Raw genomic sequence first — 18809 nt, 5'->3', positions numbered from 1 at the left:
ATACCACCTTTTTGTAGTTCTACAACCGCACTCAAAGCGGTTTACATACAGGTATTCAAATATTTTCCCTATCTTTATCTTTCCCGGTGGGCTCACAATCTATCTAATGTATTGGGGTACAGTGGAGGATTAAGTGACTTGCCCAGGGTCACAAGGAGCAGTGCAGGGTTTGAACACACAACCTCGCTGTCCCCTTTCTCCCCCCCCCACCCCCCCCCCCCCCAGGATGATGAAGCTGCAACTTTTGCTGCCACATAATAGCTACGGAGAATGATTGCAAAAGAATGCTTCTCTGAGTGTGGTTCAAACAAATCAGTTCAGTGGTACAAAAATGCTTTTTCCGTCTACGAATGATACGTTCCCTCACTACATTTCTAGATTAAGCATCTCTCAATGTCCTTTCACTAGTCATCTCCTGTCTGGACTTCGGCAACACTCTTTACAATGGAATTACAAAAAAAGAAGTCAGATGCTTACCATTCAGAATACAGCCATCAAAATAATCTATAATGCAAAAAAATTTGATCAAGTAACACCTGGACTGATTAAATCCCATTGGCTCCCAATCTCACATCGTATCACTTATAAAATAATATTGTCGACATTTAAAACTAGACAAACCGGGCAGCCAGAATCCATTAATCGACTCCTTATACCCCACTCCATCCAACATACACTGCGTTCAACTTACCAGAATTTACTTGTAATCCTATCATTAAGGGCTCCTTTTATTAAGCCGCGTTAGGGCATTAACACGCGGAATAGCGCGCGCTAAATTGTCGTGCGCGCTAGATGCTAACGCCAGCATTGAGCTGGCGTTGGTTCTAGCCACGTAGCGCGGGTTTAACGCGTGCTAAAATGCGTGCGCTAAAAACGCTAACGCAGCTTAGTAAAAGGAGCCCTAAGGGTTATTGATACTTTGAGAAATTGCAATTTCTCCGTCACCGCCCCCACATTATGGAACTCAGCGCCAGCTTATATTCGAGAAATTAATTCATTAGACAGATTTAAATCCAGCCTAAAAACTATGCTTTTTGAAGATGCTTTTGCAGTGCAATCGTCCTTTTAAGGATGTTCTCTTAACCAAATACAGTGGTGCCTCACACAACGAACTTAATTCGTTCCAGGAGCAAGTTTGTTATGCGAAAAGTTCGTTATGTGAAACGCGTTTTCCCATAACAATACATGTTAAAAAAAATAATTCGTTTGTAGCATATAATATGCTAAGATGACATAAAAAAAGATAAATTTACCCCACATTCACTCCTTCTAATTATTTCCCGTTTCATTTCAACAGAAATCACCTTCCTGCTTTTACAGTGAGAGAGGGCAGAGTCTCAGCGGCAAAAACTGGGACTTAACTTTTCATTTTTTTTTTTTTTTTCTAGCATCGGGGAAGCGGCGAGAGTAGCTCCGCCCCCCCAACGCATCAGCAGTAGGCGCCGGGCCCCTGCGAACCGACGGTCCGCCACTGCACAGGGAGCCAGGCGGAGAGAGGGCAGTTAAGCGCAGTGCCTGCGCGGAAGGATGCAGCTCGGGCGACTTCGTTGTGTGAAACGAAGTTCATTGTAGGAAGCAAGACATGAACTTCGTTGTGCGCAGCGTTCGCTGTGCGAGGCGTTCGTTATGCGAGGCACCACTGTAGTAGAATTTTCTTCTGACCAGCCTTTCTGCTCAAGAAAAAACTGCAGTGTCCACCCCACCTTTGTTTTTTTTTCCATTTTTGTTCTTTCCTTTCAAAAATATTGTAGTTCTTCCCCCTCCTTTTTGTGCCAGTACATTCGACTGTTTTAAAGTTTAGTTTTTTGTTGTTGCTGTTGGTTTTTTTTTTAACTTTGATGTTTTTCTACTAGTTGATGTCATTCTGTTATTCTGTCTTAATTGTCTTTACCCTACTCAAATGTATTATGAATGTTAGCCACTTTGGAAAGGCGGGATAACAAAATTTAAATAAATTTGAAACACCAGATATTTGTGTTACGTATATGTCATTTCTTCTGCCCACTAGAAGCAGGTGCAAAGAAAGGCCTTCAGATATCTCAGCAATGTAACCTGCTCAGAAGGCTCTGGACAGGCTCCAACAGTCAAGTCATTGTATAGCATTAGTAACCTGAAACAACAGGAAAAATCTAGACAAAATAGCCAACCCAAATTTATTAATAATCTTCTTATCCCCTATAGTCCTTCTAAGACTCTAAGATCGTCTGCCAAAAATCTTCTATCTATTCCGTCTCTCAATGAGGTCTACCATTTTCTCTGTCAGCGCTCCATCTCTTTGGAATAATATCCTGGCCCATTTACGGGAAGAATCAATTCTTTACCATTTTAAGACGAAGTTAAAAACATTTCTTTTCCTTGACGCTTTCGAGACCTAAATGTCCTTTTCAGGGCTACATAATTTTATTTTATGTTTTGCCACCCTTCCTTTTGTTTTTTTTTCCCTATATGTTTTACTTTCTACTTGATCATTGTAGTTCTAGCCTTTTTCCCTTTTGTTCCTGCTTTTTTAAAATGTTTTTAATAACTATTATTGTTTTTATGATGTGCTGTTATCTTAAATATGTTTTTTAGTCACCAAGGTAGAGAGAATGAGAGGGCACTCTCTAAAATTGAAAGGGGATAGATTCAGTACAAACGTAAGGAAGTTCTTCTTCACCCAGAGAGTGGTAGAAAACTGGAACGCTCTTCCGGAGGCTGTTATAAGGGAAAACACCCTCCAGGGATTCAAGACCAAGTTAGACAAGTTCCTGCTGAACCAGAACGTACACGGGTAGGGCTAGTCTCAGTTAGGACGCTGTTCTTTGACCAGAGGGCCGCCGCATGAGCGGACTGCTGGCCACGATGGACCCTGGGTCTGACCCAGCAGCGGCAATTCTTATGTTCTTAAATAAACTTGAAACCTGATTTATTTCTGACTTCGTTTTCTATCCCGTCCTCCCCAAAGAGCTCAGGATGGGTTAACAAGTTAATATACATAATAGCCATGGTAAGCACATTAGCTCCCTTCAGTTCACAAGTAGCTGATGGCATCATGATACCCATCATTAGTGCCAGCTGAGAGATTCTGTGGCACATACACTTATGAAGGCCGCTGAAAAGTTCTCAGCCCAACCAAGAAGAGAGCCATGAAACGTACAAGTTATCCCACACTTTTCTTGACACTTTTCGTTTCAGTGAGGCAAATGCATCTAGTGAATGGGCCCAAGTATAGGGAAACCAAGCCATTGTGACATCACTCTTAGGCTTTGGTGGAATGAGGCATTATGACATCACAATACAAGGGGTCACTGAAAAGTTCTCAGTCCAAGCAAGAAGAGAATGATGTGGAGCTGTGAAACTTACAAGTTATAAAGGGGATATATATATTCATATTGATTAATATTTTAATATTGGTTGCTTGCTAAGGTGTTTCATGAATGAATTAAGAGTTGTTTTTAAGTAGCCCACATGAATTATATATGGTTTTGAAGTGTCTTATATTACATTATATATTGTTGTTTTCTAGATCGAATTTAATTTTTGATATATTTCTCAACATTGCCTTTTGTAACTTTAATTCTATACACATATATACATTTATATATGAAATTTTTAAAGGGGAGAGAGAGAGATATATATATATCCATACTGACTAAATATTTTTGCACTGGTTGCTTGCTAAGGTGTTTTAGAAATGAATTAAGCATTGTTAACATTTACTCATCATTGCTTCAATTAGCCTCCATGAATTATATACGTTATTGAAGTGTCTCATATATTATATGTTGTTGTTTTTTAGATTGTATTTAATTTTTTTTAACGATGCCCTTTGTAACTTTTTTATATATTCTATTGTATATATATTTTAGATGATCTATTATTCTCATTAGAGTATTTGTCTATTGTTTATTTAATTATTTTTGTGATCATTGTTTGTTATGTATGCATTTTATGGATTTTTTTATTTTAACACTTCTATCCATTTTATATATGAGATAGAATATTTTTAGCAATAATGTGTATATTTAATCATGGTATAATTATATTTTTATTTTATTACTTTTTTTATCCTTTTCTTTGCTGGTATTTAAAAGTTTAGTTTATAGGTTTATTTATATGTTTATTGACTTATTTATGTTTATATGCATAACCATAGACTCCTGATGCAGGCCGGGTAGGACGAAACATGTGCATGTCGAGTCATTGAGTCATTGTATGGATTTACGGAACTTTGGATGAATAAAGGAATTTGGATCTATCAGATGAGTTGAAAGACACTTTTTTTGTGCACCATTCTGATTGGGACAATTCCACTATGTCTTTAAACTTACAAGTTATTCCATACTTTTCTTGACACTTTTCGTTTCAGTGAATGAAAATGAAATGAAAAGTGGGTGTCAGGTCAAAAGCGCGCCGGGACAAAGGCGCGAGCAGACAACTGAGTGCAGCGCGGAGGCGCGCGCCGAAGAAAAAGACTGTTTTTAGGGGCTACGATGGGGGTGTGTGGGGGGGAACCCCCCACTTTATACAGATCGCGCCGCGTTGTGGGGGCGTTGTGGGGGGTTTGGGGGGTTGTAACCCCCTACATTTTACTGAAAACTTAACTTTTTCCTTGTTTTTAGGGAAAAAGTTACGTTTTCACTAAAATGTGGGGGGTTACAACCCCCCAAACCCCCCACAACGCCGCTGCGATCTGTATTAAGTAAAGTGGGGGGGCTCCCCCCAAAAAACTCCTGTCACAGCCCCTAAAAACAGTCTTTTTCTTTGGCGCGCGCCTCCGTCTTGCGCTCAGTTGTCGGCGCGTGCCTTTGTCTTCCGCGTTACTGTCTATGAACCGAAAAGTGTCTAGCTTTTTTCCCATGTCATCAATTTACTTCATCTCCCTTATACCCTGTGTAGCCACACCACCCACTCAACCCTCCAGACTGCCTGGCTCCATTCACCATTTATTGCTTTTCCATTCTAGTCCCTCCCCTACCTCTGGGAGACCCACAGATAGGGTTGGAGTAGAACTATCCATATCTCAAATAATCTTATAGAAGGGCTGGACTGAAAGGAAGAAGGTATCCCCTTAATTTACTTGGGGACAGTATGAAACGTTCGGCCCCTGAAAGAGACCCATGACATCATGAAGTGTAAACTCTCACATCCCTGGGTATGACAATAAGTTTTTTCCAATCTGCCAGGTAAACGGAAAGGTATTTCCAGTGCCAGACATGTAAAAGTTAAGTTTTTCAGCATGCTGGCATTGTTGAATATAATATTTCCAGCAGGATGGGTGAAAGGTGAGACATGTTCAGTGTGATTACCACGAATGTAATTAATGAGCTTCCCTGTTCCAAAGCATCTGGTTAAATGATTGTTACTGATACGACACTCCTTGAATAATTCTTTCAACGTGATGAAGTTTCCTCTCCAGCTCCAGTGTACAAATTGACTCACTAGCAAATAATTAGACCTTTTAAGCAAGGAAATTAGTTTCCAGCTCTTAATGGCTTATGAGTGAAAGTGAGCGACATCACAAAAGCCTTTGATAGCTTTATTTTCAACCACTGTTTCAAGCACTCGCTTTCCTTGAGCTTTCGCCCCTTAAAGGCCGATGCAGAAAATTGTGTTACAGCAATGTGCTGACTCAGCACATAACGTCTGGCGCAAAATTTTTATCTCTGAATTCAAATAAACTAAAAATGGTATGCACATTACTGCTACATTAAAAAGTGTGCACTGTCGGGGGAAACCGCACGCTCCGAGGCGGCAGTTGTTCCAAGGCGGCAGCATGCTGAAGAGAAATTAGGTATCTCCCTTCCTTTCAGTGTGTGAGCAGTGTGGGAGACTTTTTGAAGAAGCCTGCTGCATGAGAGGCTACATCCACTGCCTCCCCCCCAAAAAAAAAAAACAATCCCCTCCCCCCAAAAAAATCCCCCAATCCCCCACCTCAGAAAAGACTTCCTATGCCTCAATTCCCTCCTAGCCAGAGATGACTCTGTACCCCTTCCCTCCCCCTCTCGACACTACCCAAAGAATTCCCAATGGTCTACTACTTCCCCTAAAGAAACAAAATATCCCTGGTAATCTGCAGGATCTCTATGACCCCTTGGGGCCTCCTAACACCCCCTCCCCCCCGCATACTTTGGTTCCAAGGCTTCCTAACCATTCAGCACTTTGCTGTACGTAAGGATGGTGTACTTTCTGACAGCTACACCCTCCCAGCGGGGTCCCCCAAGGATCCCCATTGTCATCATCAGTGTTCAACCTTCTAATCCAATCCTTGGGAGCCAACCTAGACCTCAAGACAATAAAACATTGCACCTGTGCAGATGAAGTAACTATCATGCTACCTGTAATGGCTATATTCTGACTTATATTCCACCAAAGCCCTTACGAGTTCATGGCAAATAATAGACGGTGGAACTTTGGTTTGCGAGCATAATTCGTTCCAGAAGCATACTCCTAAACCAAAGTGCTCGTATATCAAAGCGAGTTTCCCCATAGAAAGTAAGGGAAACTCGCATGATTCGTTTCGCATCCCAAAAAGACTCCCTCCCTCCCCCAAGGCCACTGGTGCGCTTCCACCCCACCCCACCACATCCCAAAAATAATAATAACTTTATTCTTTTATACCGCCATAACCAAAAGTTCTGGACAATCAGTGAAATGCAATAATATAGTAAAAAATACAAATATTTGTAAAATAGAATTTCAGTAATAAAACTCTCATTAAGTAATAAACTTATCGAACAAAGTGGTCTTAATTAATTTCCGAAAACTGCAATAGGATAGCATAGCTTGCTGAATACATTTACCTAACCAAGATTGTTGCCTACCAGCTTGAAATGCTTGGGTCCTATCTAAGAAGATCTTATATCTATACCCTTTAATTTTTGGATAAGCAAATGAGTAGAAGTTTTTAGTTTCTCTTCATGGTCTATGCAACAGAAAATGAGGAAAAATGGAAGACCTTCCCCCCCCCACCCCTGAGGCCACTGGCGTGCTTCCATCCCACTCCCAGGAACCAGCTTTGCCCACCCAGCCCCAAGAGCAGCATCGCCATCCCCATCCCCCCGCCCAAGCCCTTACCGCAATCGGGCACACAGCACCAACCCACAGGATGTGCCATCTGCGCATGCTCAAGGCCTTCCGGCTCCCGCTCTCTCCGAGATTCTAATGAGATTCTCAGAGAAACTTATCATCAGTGGCATAGCAAGGGTGAGTGGTGCCCCTCCCTGCCCCCCGCTCTTTCCCAATCTCCCCCCTTTCCACCCCCTGTGCTCCTTTAATTTTCCCTGCTCGGGCAGCATCACCAACTTGCTGCCCGCGTCGTATCTGCTCTCTCTCGGACATCACTTCCTAGGCAAGGGACCCAGAAGTGATGTCGGAGAGCGCCGACACCGATGCGGGCAGCAAGTTCACGATGCTGTTCTCACCAGGAAAATCAAAGAGGTACGAGAGAAGGGAAGGGGCGCCTACACGCAGCAGGAGAAGTCGGGAAGGAGCGGGGGGGGGGGCAGAGAGGAGGAGGGGTGCTGGTGCCCCCACCAAGACGGCCCCCATGGCGGACACCCCCTCCTTACTACGCCACTGCTTATCATCCTTGGCTGCCTATAGGGTAACTTCACAAACAGCATTTAAAAATGGGTGACCTGGGCCTACACAGTGGTAATCGGGACTATGGTGACCTTGTTGGGCAGACTGGATTTCCTTTTTTTCTGTCATCATCTACTGTGTTAGATGTGTTACTCTGTAAGTGTCATTTATGTGTCTGGTTTATAGATTTGCTCCATAGTTACCTGCATGTTCATGGGAGGACTGTTATTTGTTCAGCATTCCCGCTCAACTGATCTTGCCCTTTTCTCAGTCCCATCACAGACGCCAAAGATGAAGAAAGATCGCCCGCTCTTTGGAATCATCTTTCTTTGCCAAGCATCAGCGTGCTCGATAAACTCATCAAAACCTGCCCCGTCTGGCTACAGTTGTGTATGAACCAAGAGAGGGCCGGGGAGCTGCTTCGAAAGGAACCGGCCGGGGTAAGCCTGCATCTCTCTCTGGACTTTTTCACGGCTGTAGCTGGCACCCTTCACTCCTGCTAGGAGTCTGGCAGGGCCAGGTTTATTCATGCGGCGTGCACAGTGGTTAGAGCTACAGCCTCAGCATCCTGAGGTGGTGGGGTCAAATCCCTCGCTGCTCCTTGTGACCCTGGGCAAGTCACCTAATCCCCTCATTGCCCCAGGTACGCTAGATAGAGTTTGAGCCCACCGGGATAGACAGGGAAATATGATAAAGTACCTGAATGTAAACCACTTAGGATTTGCGTGGTATATAAATAAATAAATAGCATGAGAACTCTCTCATCTCTGTAGCACTACCGGTAGTAGGCCTACGTAGTTCTGTACTTTTTCTTCACCTAGGTCTCCTCCGCCAGGGGAAACTTTTTAGCATCTTGTAGATACTTTGCAAGCCAGTTTACAAAATACCAAATTGCCATGAAGTGTCCCTTTAGAAAATTCAGAATTGTACAATATGGTGAGCTGTATACACTTCCCCCTCCCCATTCGCGGTTTCGGTAATCGCGATTTCACATATTCGTGATTTTTTGGGGAGGGGGAAAAACAAAAACAACTCATCGTTAAGTCTTCCCCCTGGCATCCCGGCCTTACCTGGTGGTCTAGCGGGCTTTCGGGGCAGGGGCGATCTCCCTACGCTCCTGCCCCGTGCAGATCGCCGTTAGGAAATAGCTGTAGGGAGTTCCCGTCGTAGTCTCGAGAGACTACGGGAACTCACAGCAGCCATTTCCTAATGGCGATCTGCATGGGGCAGGAGCGTAGGAAGATCACTCCTGCCCCAAAAGCCCGCTAGACCACCAGGTAAGGCCGGGAGGGAGGTGGGGATGGGTCAGAGCCGGATATTCGTGGTTTTTCGCCATTCGCGGTCCGGCTCTGCCCCTATCCCCCGCGAATCCAGAGGGAAAAGTGTACTATAGAAATTGTAGTTGTGACAGACCAGGCTGTGAATAGAAATATCATTGGGGGGGGGAGTAAACATAGAAACATAGAAGATGACGGCAGAAAAGGGCTACAGCCCATCAAGTCTGCCCACTCTGCTTACCCACCCCCCCTGTCTATGCTCTAATGACCCAATTTCCTTATCTTGACCCTTGTAGGGATCCCACATGGGTATCCCATTTATTCTTAAAGTCTGGCACGCTGTCTGCCTCGATCACCTGCACTGGAAGCTTGTTCCAATGATCAACCACTCTCTGTGAAGAAATACTTTCTGGTGTCGCCATGAAATTTTCCGCCCCTGAGTTTGAGCGGGTGCCCTCTTGTGGCCGAGGGTCCCTTGAGAAAGAAAATATCATCTTCCACTTCGACACGTCCCGTGAGGTACTTAAATGTTTCGATCATGTCTCCCCTCTTCCTACGTTCCTCAAGAGTGTAGAGCTGCAATTTGTTCAGTCTCTCTTCGTACGAGAGACCCTTGAGCCCCGAGATCATCCTGGTGGCCGTCCGCTGAACCGATTCAATTCTGCGCACATCTTTACTGTAATGTGGCCTCCAGAATTGCAGGGTGAGTAGGGTGTGTGCATGGTTTCTATGGCTATATTAATGAGGTCGCAGCCACAGAAAGTTGCTAAATCCTGCTCTGAGTCTTCCCTCCCTCCCTCTCATGCTCACCCTGGTTTATAAGCCTCCACAGACTGAAGTAGAGTAAACATTTCTCAATAATATTTAAAGAATTCCGTCATAATCCCCTGGATTTATGTATCAGCTGATTGAGTTACAGCTAAAGAGAGTGCTTATTTAGGATCTGGACCCATGGCCACACCCCAGGCTTTCCAGTTCTGCCCCGCCTCACCCCAACCCCAGACTCACCCTCCTTAACCTGTTTGTGATTTGGGACGGCGTCCATGCATGCATGGATGCAACATGATGACATCAAGGGGGTGCACGCGACGTAAACGCGTTGTATCCGTGCGTGCCCGGATGCCGTCCCGACGTTGGAAGCTTTTCAAAATGTGGATGGACATCTGGTAACCTTAGTTTATTATCAGTTTTTTTGTGGCTGTGACCCCATGACCATGGCCCAGTAAAACCCTACCCCTCCTCCCACCCCCAGAGATGTGACCCTATTTGTGGTCCTGATCCACAGTTTGGGCAGCTCTGGCTTAGGGCCTAACATTACAAGGAGCCTCTCCACAAAAAAATGTAAATGCATTTATAAATAATGAAGATCACATGATCAGACTTACTATATTTTATTTTTGACTATTGCAGGTCGTTCTGTATATTTTATTTATCATTTGTTAATCTTAAAATTTACTTCCTACTTAAATTAGGGGGGGCCTCTTACATATTACATATAGGGACCACAAAAGCATACATCTGGCCCTGTCCTGAAGTGTTGAATTATATCACTCAGTGACACTGACCATCTGTCTTTGTTTTATTTTTGGTTTTTTTTTTTTTAGGTATTCCTAGTTAGAAGAGACGGGAAAGGCCTGGTCCTTTCTGTTCACTTCTCCACCCACAATGAAGTGCCTGATATTCGAACTTACAAGATCAAGGAAGAGAAGTCAAGTAAGTCCTGCTGGCAGATGTAACCTGACCCTTCTTCTAGATTCCTTGTCTGCTTATCTAGCTGAAATTGTCCTGGAAAATAAATAAGGGAAACCCCTTCCCTTTTCCTTCTCCTGTGTGAACCCATGATTACAGAAAGGTTTGCCTCTAGAACTGAAGTGGTGGAGAGGAAAATGGTGATGGAATTTAAAAAAAGTGTGGGTTAAAAATAGAGGATGTAAATTAAAGAACTAAGGCCGGTATTGGACAGACCTGCACGGTGATTCGGTGTAGGATGGGCTGGGGTCGGCATCAATGGGAACTCCACTAATATGGAACATGAGGATGTTTACTGGCCAGACTTTACTGTAGATGTCCTGCAAACAACGGGATGGTTGGATAGGCTGGAGTGAGCTTGGACGGCGACTTCAACATTTGGAACCTAGGACAATACCAGGTGGACTTTACAGTCTATGACCGAGAAATATGAAAGAAGAGACAAATTAATCTAATCATGTATTTTTAATGGGTATAACTAATGGGCAGACTGGCTGGACCGTTCAGGTCTTTATCTGCCATCATTTACTATGTTACCTGGCAGAAACCCAAAGAGTAGCAACATTCCAGAGCTGAGATTGTGATGTCATAATGCCTCATTCCACCAATGCCCAAGAGCCAACCTCAGGAGTGATGTCACAAAGGCTTGATTCGATGGCAACTTCAGCATTTGGAACCTAGGACAATACCAGGTGGACTTTACAGTCTATGACTCAGAAATATCAAAGAAGAGACAAGTTAATTTAATCATGTATTTTTTTAATGGTTATAACTTATGGTCTTTATCTGCCATCATTTACTATATTACTATGACGTCGATGGAGAGCATGATTTCTTTCTCTATATATAAAGCCGGCTTCTTTGACCAGGCTTTTCATAGTACCTGTAATTCACTCTCCGGATGCGTGTTGGGCCGTTTCTGGAAGCAAATGCAGTGCAGTGCAGGCTGTGTATGCAAATAATTCTCATGCATATTCATTGTGAAAACCCTGAAAACCAGGCTGGGTTGTGGACCTTGAGGACCGGATTTGAGGACCCCTGCACTAGCCAGCTCCTCCATACCGCAGCTCTCCACTCTCCATGTAATTGGACATTCTGCCATCGCTTGGTCTTAATGCTGCCCTGACACTACCCCTATACTGCCACCACAGTTATCTGGATTTTCCATGGAGGAGTGGCCTAGTGGTTAGGGTTGCAGCCTCGGCACATCCTTAGGTGACACTCCAGCCCTCGAGGGCCGAATCCAGTTGGGTTTTCAGGATTTCCCCAGTGAATTTGAATGAGATCTATTTGCCTGCACTGCTTCCATTGTATGCATATTGATCTCGTGCATATTCATTTGGGAAATCCTGAAAACCTGGCCTGGCGAGGGCCGAAGTTGGGCACCTCTGGGTTACAGGTTCAAGCCCAGTGCTGCGCCTTGTGATCCTGGGCAAGTCACTTAACACTTCATTAGGTACATTAGACTGTGAGCCCACTGGGACAGATAGGGAGAAATACTTGAGTACCTGAAAGTATAAAAAATATAATATCCAAATAGTTTATTTATTCAGTTTTCTATACTGCTCTCCCAGGAGAACTCAGAACAGTTTACATGCATTTATTTTTCCCTGTCTGTCCCACAATTTAATATATGTGGGGGGATTAAGTGACCTGGAGCAATGGGGAGGTTAAGTGTCTTGCTCAAGGTTACAAGGAGCAGTGTGGGTTTGAACCTACAACCTCAGGGTGCTGAGGCTGTAGCTTTAACCACTGCACCACTCTAGAAACCAAGATGTAGTAAAAGTGAGCCAAGTACAGGACAATCGAGCCATTGTGACATCACTGATGAGGTTGGCTCTTAGGCATTGGTGGAATGAGGCATTATGATGTCACAATACCAGCTCTGAATATTATATTATAATTAATTAAGTGTATGTAATGTTTTTGTTTCCTTATGGATGTATATTTTATTGTACATCGCTTAGAAATCCGATTAAGCGATTGAACAAGCCAATTAATAAACTTGAAACTTGAATATCAGAGGCTGAAACTTTTCACACTATTTATTTATTCAATTTTCTATACTGTTCTCTCAGGGGAGATCAGAATGGTTTACATGAATTTATTCAGGTGCTCAAGCATTTTTCCCTGTCTGTCCCGTTGGGCTCACAATCTAATGTACCTTGGGCAATGGGGGGATTAAGTGACTTGCCCAGTGCCACAAGGAGCAGCGTGGGTTTGAACCCACAACCTCAGGGTGCTGAGGCTGTAGCTTTAACCACTGCGCCATATCATTTCTTTTGAATATGAACCCAACCGGGATCTGCAGTGTTAAGTTTTAATCACACCAGCAACCTGGTCACTGGGGCAGATTCTCTTCTAGAAAAATAGTCCTCTTCTAATCTTTTCAGAGCAACGAGGACATCCAGCTCTTGTGCCAGTTAGTCATTTTGACTTATTTCCTCATATACAGTTCTTCTATCCAAACTGCATGGAATTATCCAGAGCTGGTAATTTACCCCCTACTTTTATGAAGCTGCGTTAGGCTTTTTTTTTTTGTCGCCAGCCACAGCAGTATTAACTCTGACGCTCATAGGAATTCTATGAGCATCGGAGCTAATGCCAGTGCGGCTGGCGAAAGAAAGAAAAAAAAAAAAAAGCCTAACGCGACTTCATAAAAGGAACCCTTAAAGTGCTGATTAATTTGATATATTTGTTTAATATTTATTTAGAAACATAGAAAATGTTGGCAGAAAAGGGCCATAGCCCATCGAGTCTGCCCATTCCAAGTATCCACCCCCCTGAATTTACTCTCTTAAAGATCCCACGTGAGCATCCCATTTTCTCTTAAAATCTGTCACGTTGCTGGCCTCAATCACCTGCAGTGGGAGTCTGTTCCAATGATCCACCACTCTTTCGGTGAAGAAGTACTTTCTGGAGTCGCTATAAAACTTCCCTCCCCTGATTTTCAGCGGATGCCCTCTGGTGGTCGAGGGTCCCACGAGACAGAAGATATTCTCTTCTGACTCAATGCGACCCGTGATGTACTTAAACGTTTCAATCATGTCTCCCCTCTCTCTTCGTTCCTCAAGTGAGTACAGCCGCAATTTGTTTAGTCTTTCTTCATATGTTAGCTCTCACCTTTCCAGTTGCAGTTGACGGTAAGTTGCATTCATCTCTCTTCCAGGCCTCAGAGTTTTAGGCTCCTGCATAAAGTTGCCTTCTGAGAACGCTCATGGCATGGGGGCAGAGTTATTTAATTTATTCCCTCAACTACCAAAACGAGGTGCAACATCAAGGAGGCCTTTTGCTAATAATTATCTGCCATAGGGCCCCTCTTTTTTCTATGGAACCGAATGTAGATAACCTGACCTAATCCAAGTATATTCAATGTCAACGTTGGTCCTTGAGGTCCTCCGGCCAGTTGGGGTTTTCAGGATTTCCCCAACGAGTATGCATGAGATCTATTTGCACGCAGTGCAGGCAATTAATAAGGTAGATTAGGGTTACCAGATTTTCCTTCGGAAATGGCCACGCCCCCCCCAGGACCGCCCAGTTCTGTATCGGTCCCGCCCCCCAGCTGGCATCTGCTCATGCTTCTTCCCGACACAATTATGGGTCACACACTTTTTTGGTATAGTGCGATTAATACGTTACAGATTAGATTAGTTTATTTATTTGATTTTATATCCTGTCCTCCCAGAAGAGCAGTTGTCAATCAACTGCTAGGCGCCGTTTATAGAATTGAGCCTAGCAGCGCCTAAGTCCATCTACGCCCAAACTCTGCCCCTAATCATGTCTACTTGCCAGTAGGTGTTTGTTGTAGACGCCTACGTCAAAGTGGTAGGCGCCTACTGGAAAATTAATAATTTTAAATTGGCTTTTAATGGTGCTTTCAATTATCCATGCTGATTAATCCACAAAATCGGACAAAGTGCCAGTTTTTGGAAAAGCCATCTGGACCCCTGGACATGTCCTCTATAGGAGGACATGTCCAGATTTCCCCGGACACCTGGTAACCCTGATAGATCTTATGCTTATTTATTGAGGTAGGGTTACCAGACGTCCTGGATTTCCCCGGACATGGCCTCCTTCTGTCAAAACCCAGCACTTTGTCCGGTAATCCTAAAATAGATTTTATACCTATTCATTGGGTTATCAGATGTCTGGATTTCCCTGGACATTTTCTCTTTTTAGAGGGCATGTCCGGGTGTCCGGATTGCTTTTCAAAACCTGCCACTTTGTCCAGGATTTGAAAAGCAAATCGCGTTGGGAGGGGCATGCGCGGATGCCCTCCTGACCGAGAAGCGGGCGGAAATGGGCGGGGCCTGGGGGCAAGGCTGGTGCATGGCGTGGGTGTAATGGGGCGGGGATGGGTGGGCCTAGGGAGCGGGACTAGGGGGGGGTCCAGATTTTACATATGTAAAATCTGGTAACCCTATTTTGGGGAAATCCTGAAAACCCAAATGGGTTATGGACCTCAAGAACCAACACCGCGTACCCCCTGTACTAAAAACCCTCCAAATATAGTCAACACCAGTGACTAATGTAAAGATCATTGAGGCTGTCTGAAGCTTTTGCCCTTTCAGTCTTTTGGCTACTAAAGAAAGTTTATTGACTCGTGGCTGGGGTGATTTGTGAATGGAAATTGATGCTTTAGTATTTGCCTTGCATTGCAAAAAAAATAAAAGATTGTGTCAGCTTGTGATATATGAAATCATATGCTAGTGTGACAAACAGCTATTGCATATGCAGAGCAGGTTTCTCACGAAAGGAAGCATTTCTGCAGGTCAAAGAGGGGCACTGAAATGAGTCACTAGTGTGTGACCCAAGGCTTAGCAGGAAGGTTACGACCACACTGCTCTGCTCGACCTACTTCTCCAGTCTTCCCAGTCTCTGTTTCCATTACTTGCCAATGGTGAATAGCCAACAGCAGACAATTGTGTGAATCTTAGCCTAGAAAGTTCTAAATTGTGCTGGAAGACACAGTTGGTATGTCGCAGAAATAGTCCTGAAACTGACACCAGAGAAGTAATAGCAGTTAAGTTGATAAAGTTGATAAAGATCTGAATCGTAGTCCAGAAGCCTGGAAAGATGTGGCAGACTCCCTCCCCCCCCCAAATGTGTATAAAGGATCCACGGCTACCTCAGCTTGCCGACGCTCGTTCTTTAGCACTCTCCAGACCAGTAGAGGTTAACTTTACGATTGGGTATATATCTAATCATGACCAGCAGGTGGAGACTGAAAACAAAACTTTGGGACAGTATATCCTAGCCCCTCCTCTCTATTTCCCTCAGTCTTCTTTCAGTCTCCAGCAGGTGTTGAGTGATCTGTACCCATCTCCCTTGGTAGGGCTGTTGGAATTTGTTTAGAGGTTTATTGTCCCTGTTTTTAGCCGGACGGAGCTTGGACGGACTCTGTTTGGGGGTTCGTCCGACCTCGGGGGTGTCAAACCCGGCGGGTCACGAGCGGGGTCCCTCCCCCCACTTCCTCCACCTCCCCATATTTTTTTAGAGGAGCCTCAGCAGTAAGCCTTGCCCCCTAAATCAAGCAAGGCATATTGCTTCGAGAGCCTGTGGAGTCTGTTCTGTAAAAAAAAAAAAAAAAAAAAAATCCTGAGGTAGTGCTGGTCTGGAGGGTTGTATCCCTTTAAGAAAACTGTATTTTACTGTATTTTTTCAACTAACCGGCACTTTTTTACAGCTAGGTCGCGTATGGAGCAATGAGCACTTCTAAAGGGAAAAAGTGCTCATTGTGCTCCAGACGCGAGGCACTCGCGGCCGGCCTGTGCAAGCGGTGTTCAGGCCGGTGCGGTGGAGGAGCTCCGTCGGCAGCGGCTGCAGGCGCCCAGAGCTCCCCGCCGATGGTGCCTCGCGAGTCGGCAGGGAACGGTGGAGAAGCCCGGTCTTCTCCGTCCGCCCACGGAGGGATTCCCCGAGCCGCCGACGGTCGGGTTTTAGAGGATTCCCTCTCAGCTGATATTTTGACAGCTGATGCCGGCTTGCCTGTTTTAGCGGCTGAGACTATTCAGGTCTCTCAGCCGCTTCAGGCTATGGAGGGAGCTGTTTTGGCGGGAAAGACGCCATCTTCTCTGTCTGGCCCCTCCATTTTGTCTTCCACCTCAGGTGACCTTCCCCCTGTTTTGGCTAAGCAGGGGCAGGTTTCTGCTGGGTCCCCTGCTGTGGCAGGGAGTCCCTTGGGACCCTCGGGGGGTTTTTCCCCTGATTTTTTCTTTTCATTATGCAAAGCCTATTTTCAGGCGGCTGGGGGTCCCGGTTGCGCCCAGGGGGTCTCGGGGGGTGGGGTTTCCTCCGCGCTCCCTGCGGCTTTGCCTCTCTCGTCTGACGTGACGTCCCCTCCGCCGCCTCTCTTGTCCAAGCGTCCGCGGGTGTCGTGGGACGAGGATTTGTGGTCGGAGGAACGTGTCGGTCTGGAGGAGGACCTGGACCCTTCTGAGGAATTCCAGGACCCTCTGGAGGGGACGGAAGCTGGCGGCGGGTTGTCGGGTTTCCCGTTCTCCAGTGACGAGGCGTCCGTGGTGCGCCTTTTTCAGAGAGATGAGCTGCCTGACCTTATTCAACAGGTTTCTTCGGCTTTGCGTTTTGAGGACGCGCCGCCGGAGACTCCGCGTGTGGGGGACCCTCTGTTACGAGGGATCCGTTCCGTTTCCCGCTCTTTTCCTATGCATCAGGATATTCGGGATATTATTCTTGAGCAGTGGAAAACGCCGGAGACGCCGTTTCGGCTGGCGCGCAGCATGGCTCGCCTGTATCCCATTCCTGAAGGGGATCGGGCTACGTTAGCTTCGCCAGTCGTGGATGCGGTGGTCTCGGCTATTTCCAAGCGGCATACCGTGCCTGTTGAGGGCGGTTCTGCCTTGCGGGACTCTGAGGAGCGCAAATTGGAGACCATCCTTAAGCAAAATTTTCAAGTCTCTGCTTTTGGGGTCCAGGCGGCTATTTGTGGGGGACTGGTCGCTCGCGCCGTGTTTCGGTGGGCGGAGCGGGTCTTGGATCGAGAGTCTGACGACTGGTCTCTGGTGGATCAGGAGGTAGCGAAGATTGAGATGGCTGCCTCATTCCTCTCGGATGCTCTGTATGACTTGGTGCGGATCTCGGCTAAGTCCATGGCTTTTGGCGTGGCCGCACGGCGTGTGTTGTGGCTGCGCGCTTGGGCGGCGGATGCTGCGTCCAAAGCTAAGCTTACTAAATTTCCCTTTCGGGGGTCGTTTTTATTTGGAGAGGACTTGGATAAGTTGATTCAGACTCTGTCGGACTCGAAAGTTCCCCGTCTGCCGGAGGACCGTGCCCGCCCGGCGTCTCGGGGTGGTGCGGCCCGGGGGCGTTTGCGGGATTTTCGCAAGTATCGCCCTGGGCGTGGGGCTGCTTCTTTCCAGTCTCCAGGGTTTTCCCGGGGTCGGTTCTTCCAGCGCATGCAGCCCTTTCGGGGGGCCCGTCGGGGGGCAGGGAATCCCTCCGCCGGTTCCCCCGCTTCCCGTCCTGCACAATGACGCCTTGCCGGCGCCCCCCTTGGTTCCGGTGGGGGCCCGGCTGCGCGACTTTTTTCCCAAATGGGCCGAGATCACGTCCGATCAGTGGGTCCTGGAGGTGGTGCGGGACGGTTATGCCCTGGAGTTCGCCCGCTCTCTGCCGGATTTTTTCCTCGCTTCTCCATGTCAGACTCCTGGGAAGACGCTGGCGTTTCGCCAGACCCTTCAGCGCTTGCTAGATCTCAGGGCAGTAGTTCCAGTGCCCCCCCCGGAGTGGGGCACGGGCAGGTACTCCATTTACTTTGTGGTGCCCAAGAAGGAGGGGACTTTTCGGCCCATCCTCGATTTGAAAGGGGTCAACAGGGCTCTCAAGGTTCCCTCTTTCCGTATGGAAACGCTGCGGTCGGTCATTCTGGCGGTTCAGCCGGGGGAGTTTCTCACTTCTCTCGATCTGACGGAGGCCTACTTGCATGTTCCTATTCGGGCCTCTCATCAGCGTTTCCTGCGCTTTGCGATCTTGGGTCGGCACTATCAGTTCTGTGCGCTTCCCTTTGGGCTGGCCACGGCTCCCCGGACGTTCACCAAGGTGATGGTGGTCGTCGCGGCAGCCTTGCGGTCGGAGGGCATCCTGGTACACCCCTACCTGGACGACTGGTTAATTCGGGCCAAGTCGTTGCAGGAAAGCTCCCGGGTGACGGCTCGGGTGGTGGAGTTTCTCCGGTCGCTGGGCTGGGTGGTCAACCTTTCC

The 18809-nt window shown here is 46.3% G+C and overlaps 1 protein-coding gene across 2 annotated transcripts in view; it reads left to right on the top strand.

Moving 5' to 3' along the window:
- RIN3 (Ras and Rab interactor 3) overlaps nucleotides 1-18809 on the top strand; it is a 104531-nt gene that overhangs the window by 34515 nt on the left and 51207 nt on the right. For both annotated transcript variants that reach the window (XM_033953045.1, XM_033953044.1), the window contains exons 2-3: nucleotides 7835-8003; nucleotides 10445-10553. In XM_033953045.1, the coding sequence (XP_033808936.1) occupies nucleotides 7835-8003; nucleotides 10445-10553 (278 nt within the window). The remainder of the gene's footprint in view (nucleotides 1-7834; nucleotides 8004-10444; nucleotides 10554-18809) is intronic.

Source organism: Geotrypetes seraphini, chromosome 7, assembly GCF_902459505.1.
Source record: "Geotrypetes seraphini chromosome 7, aGeoSer1.1, whole genome shotgun sequence".
NCBI classification, from domain to species: domain Eukaryota; kingdom Metazoa; phylum Chordata; class Amphibia; order Gymnophiona; family Dermophiidae; genus Geotrypetes; species Geotrypetes seraphini.
Note: the sequence above shows the minus strand (reverse complement) of the source record. Positions and strands in the feature narration are given on the sequence as shown.